Source organism: Lolium perenne, chromosome 7 (assembly GCF_019359855.2).
Source record: "Lolium perenne isolate Kyuss_39 chromosome 7, Kyuss_2.0, whole genome shotgun sequence".
Lineage (NCBI taxonomy): Eukaryota > Viridiplantae > Streptophyta > Magnoliopsida > Poales > Poaceae > Lolium > Lolium perenne.
Genome location: NC_067250.2, coordinates 266,264,596 through 266,267,020, shown reverse-complemented (window position 1 = coordinate 266,267,020; position 2,425 = coordinate 266,264,596). Strand labels below are relative to the sequence as shown.

The 2,425-nt window shown below is 44.9% G+C and overlaps 1 protein-coding gene across 1 annotated transcript; it reads right to left on the bottom strand.

Moving 5' to 3' along the window:
• Positions 1–279: 279 nt before the first annotated feature.
• LOC127311368 (uncharacterized) lies at positions 280–806 on the bottom strand. Its single transcript, XM_051341792.2, has one exon. It carries the CDS (start codon positions 729–731, stop codon positions 537–539), a length of 195 nt encoding a protein of 64 aa, XP_051197752.1. The 5' UTR covers positions 732–806; the 3' UTR covers positions 280–536.
• Between the last annotated feature and the right edge of the window lie 1,619 nt (positions 807–2,425).

Genomic DNA, 2,425 nt, shown 5'->3' with positions numbered 1-2,425 from the left:
CCATTTTTCTAATTTTACTGCTATTATATAGTAGTATCTACCTATGATACCATTATCACATCTCTCCTCATTAATTGTTGTGCCATATCAGATTTTTATCAACATGACATACATGATATTACCTAGTATTATATTTCCATTGTGGCTAGTCTTAGAACGAGATTTAGCAGGTCGAGGGAATAGCAAGTCCACACTTGCGCATGCATACCCTTTTTTTTAGGGGACTTGAGCTTGCATATCAATTTCAAAGACCGGATTATAAGCTCATGCCTCCGGCTGTTGCTCTTATTTATGGAATACATATTTACTGAACACAACCTTAATTACATTATAACTTCAGAGATTAATGTAGAAAGCCATGCATGGGACTAGACTACTAGCTAATAAAATTAACTGAAGAGAGCAGCAAGATTACAAATCAATGTCGAATGAACCAAGTGGATTAGCCCGAGACAAGATCACTTGCGGAAGCAGTACGACGAGATCGACAGAGCAAAGATTGAACAGATATTTGGTTTCCGGCCGCGCGCTCAAGCTCAAGCCTCCACGTAGCTAGCGGAGGCGTGGAACCTGGCGATGAACTCCGTGGCCTTCCTGTCGACGTCCCGCTCGCCGACGTACCACAGCCCGTCCTCGTCGCTCGGCCTCACCTTCCTCGCCGACCGCCACGGCTGCTCGTACTCGTCGTAGTCCCGGCTACCGCCGCCGAAGCATGACTGGCTCCCTCCCATTGATTCTCTAGGCTTTCTTCCTAGCTAGCTTCTGAACCTAGCTCTAGGCTGCTGCGTGGGAAGCTTCTCGTGAAGTTGCTGCTCTCTTGCTCTCAAGTTCAAAGGACAGCCAGCCTTCCACGATTTATAGGGGATGGGGGGTCTCACCCGGACGGACAGGATTTTTCCGGGTTGTCAGGCGCCACGATCCGACGGCGGTGAACGTGCGCGTGCAATGTGCGTCTCAACCTGCTACCAGAAGATTCTCCAGACTGACGACGTACGCAACACACGGTGAAACCAAACACTGAAGGATTGATTCTTTCGTCAGGCTTTGCTAGCCAGCTTTGCTGTTCTCAGAAACCTGAAGGCCTGAAAGTCTGAACAGAGAAGGTAATGGAGCAACGAACAATCCACTCTGCATGGATTTGAAATGACCTTATTATAAGATAATAATTGCGGCCAAGTAGTATTTTGGCGTTTCTAGCTAGCATGCAGTGCGTTTTTAACGTAGAACAATTTCCTTTTCCTCCTTTTCCTGGGATGATGATGTAATTCAGATAAGGGAGGGACTGTTCAGATGAGAATAAGTTTTATGGCGATAAGCCGGCATCTGAGAGTCACTAATACGTTTGGTCATTTCAGGCCCAATTTTATATAGTACTTAATTAGCGTTCGTCCGAGATTTGGTCTACATATGCGGTGCGTGGTCGATCACCGCGTGCGTTGTAACCAATCGCACGCACACAACTTGCAGGACAGCTAGCTATAGCTGCTGCTTGATTTCCAAGCAGTGTTTGCATGCACTTGCCTACTAGCTTGATTGCGGCCGTTTACTTGCTGCTTGCCCATCTTAGCTATATACTGGAAGTACTCTCAAGCCAGTAAAAAATGGATTAGATCCCCTACTGATCGACTTTCAGCTGATTGTTACATGCATGTTTTTTGTCTTATTTCCCTTGGTTGTTTTTTGCTTCCTAAATCTTGCTTGCCGACTTAGCAATATCTATGTGTTCTGTCATCTCATAGGAACCGAGAAGATATGATTGAACTTGGAATTAGCTGGTACAATAGGGCCCAAGATCAGGAAATTTCATGGTTGAGTTTCCTATCATGACAAATGCACGTATCATAGGACTAGCTGGTTATGCGTCTCCAGAAGTAAAGTGATGGGTACATGCTACAATAGACATAATTGACCGTCCTTCCTTAACAACTTAAGTACACCAACTAAAGCTTGCATTGAATAAATTGCTCCCTCGGTCACTTCCCTTACGCGTAATCCCATCCCGCATACCAATTAACAAGCTGTTTAAAGAGAAAAACAGCACTCCTATAAACTAACCCAGATGTTCATTACCATATCCGACCGGTGCCTAACAAGTACACGCAACAAACATAGGCCAATTAGGTGCCTAACAAGTACATAACAAAAATAGACCAAAGTCCCTCTCCCACATTAGTTTTACTTGCATTATGGCACATGTGTCCGTAAGGAGCTGGTACGATCAGACTCATATCAGCATCTGTCAGCAGGTGGGACGGGCCACAGGAAGTCCCTCCTGAGTCTGCTCGTACAGAAATCGGAACCATTTTATCGTACGTGAAGCATTTTCGAGTCAAAAAAGAAGGATTATGCCAAAAGCACCCAGTAATGTAATTGCAAAGTGAAAGTTGCATGAATGCACACGCCTACACAGTTTTCACCACTTTTT

What these genes read in the sequence shown, in the direction of transcription:
- LOC127311368 (XM_051341792.2), bottom strand. Translation starts at nt 731, where the DNA reads ATGGGAGGGAGCCAGTCATGCTTCGGCGGCGGTAGCCGGGACTACGAC.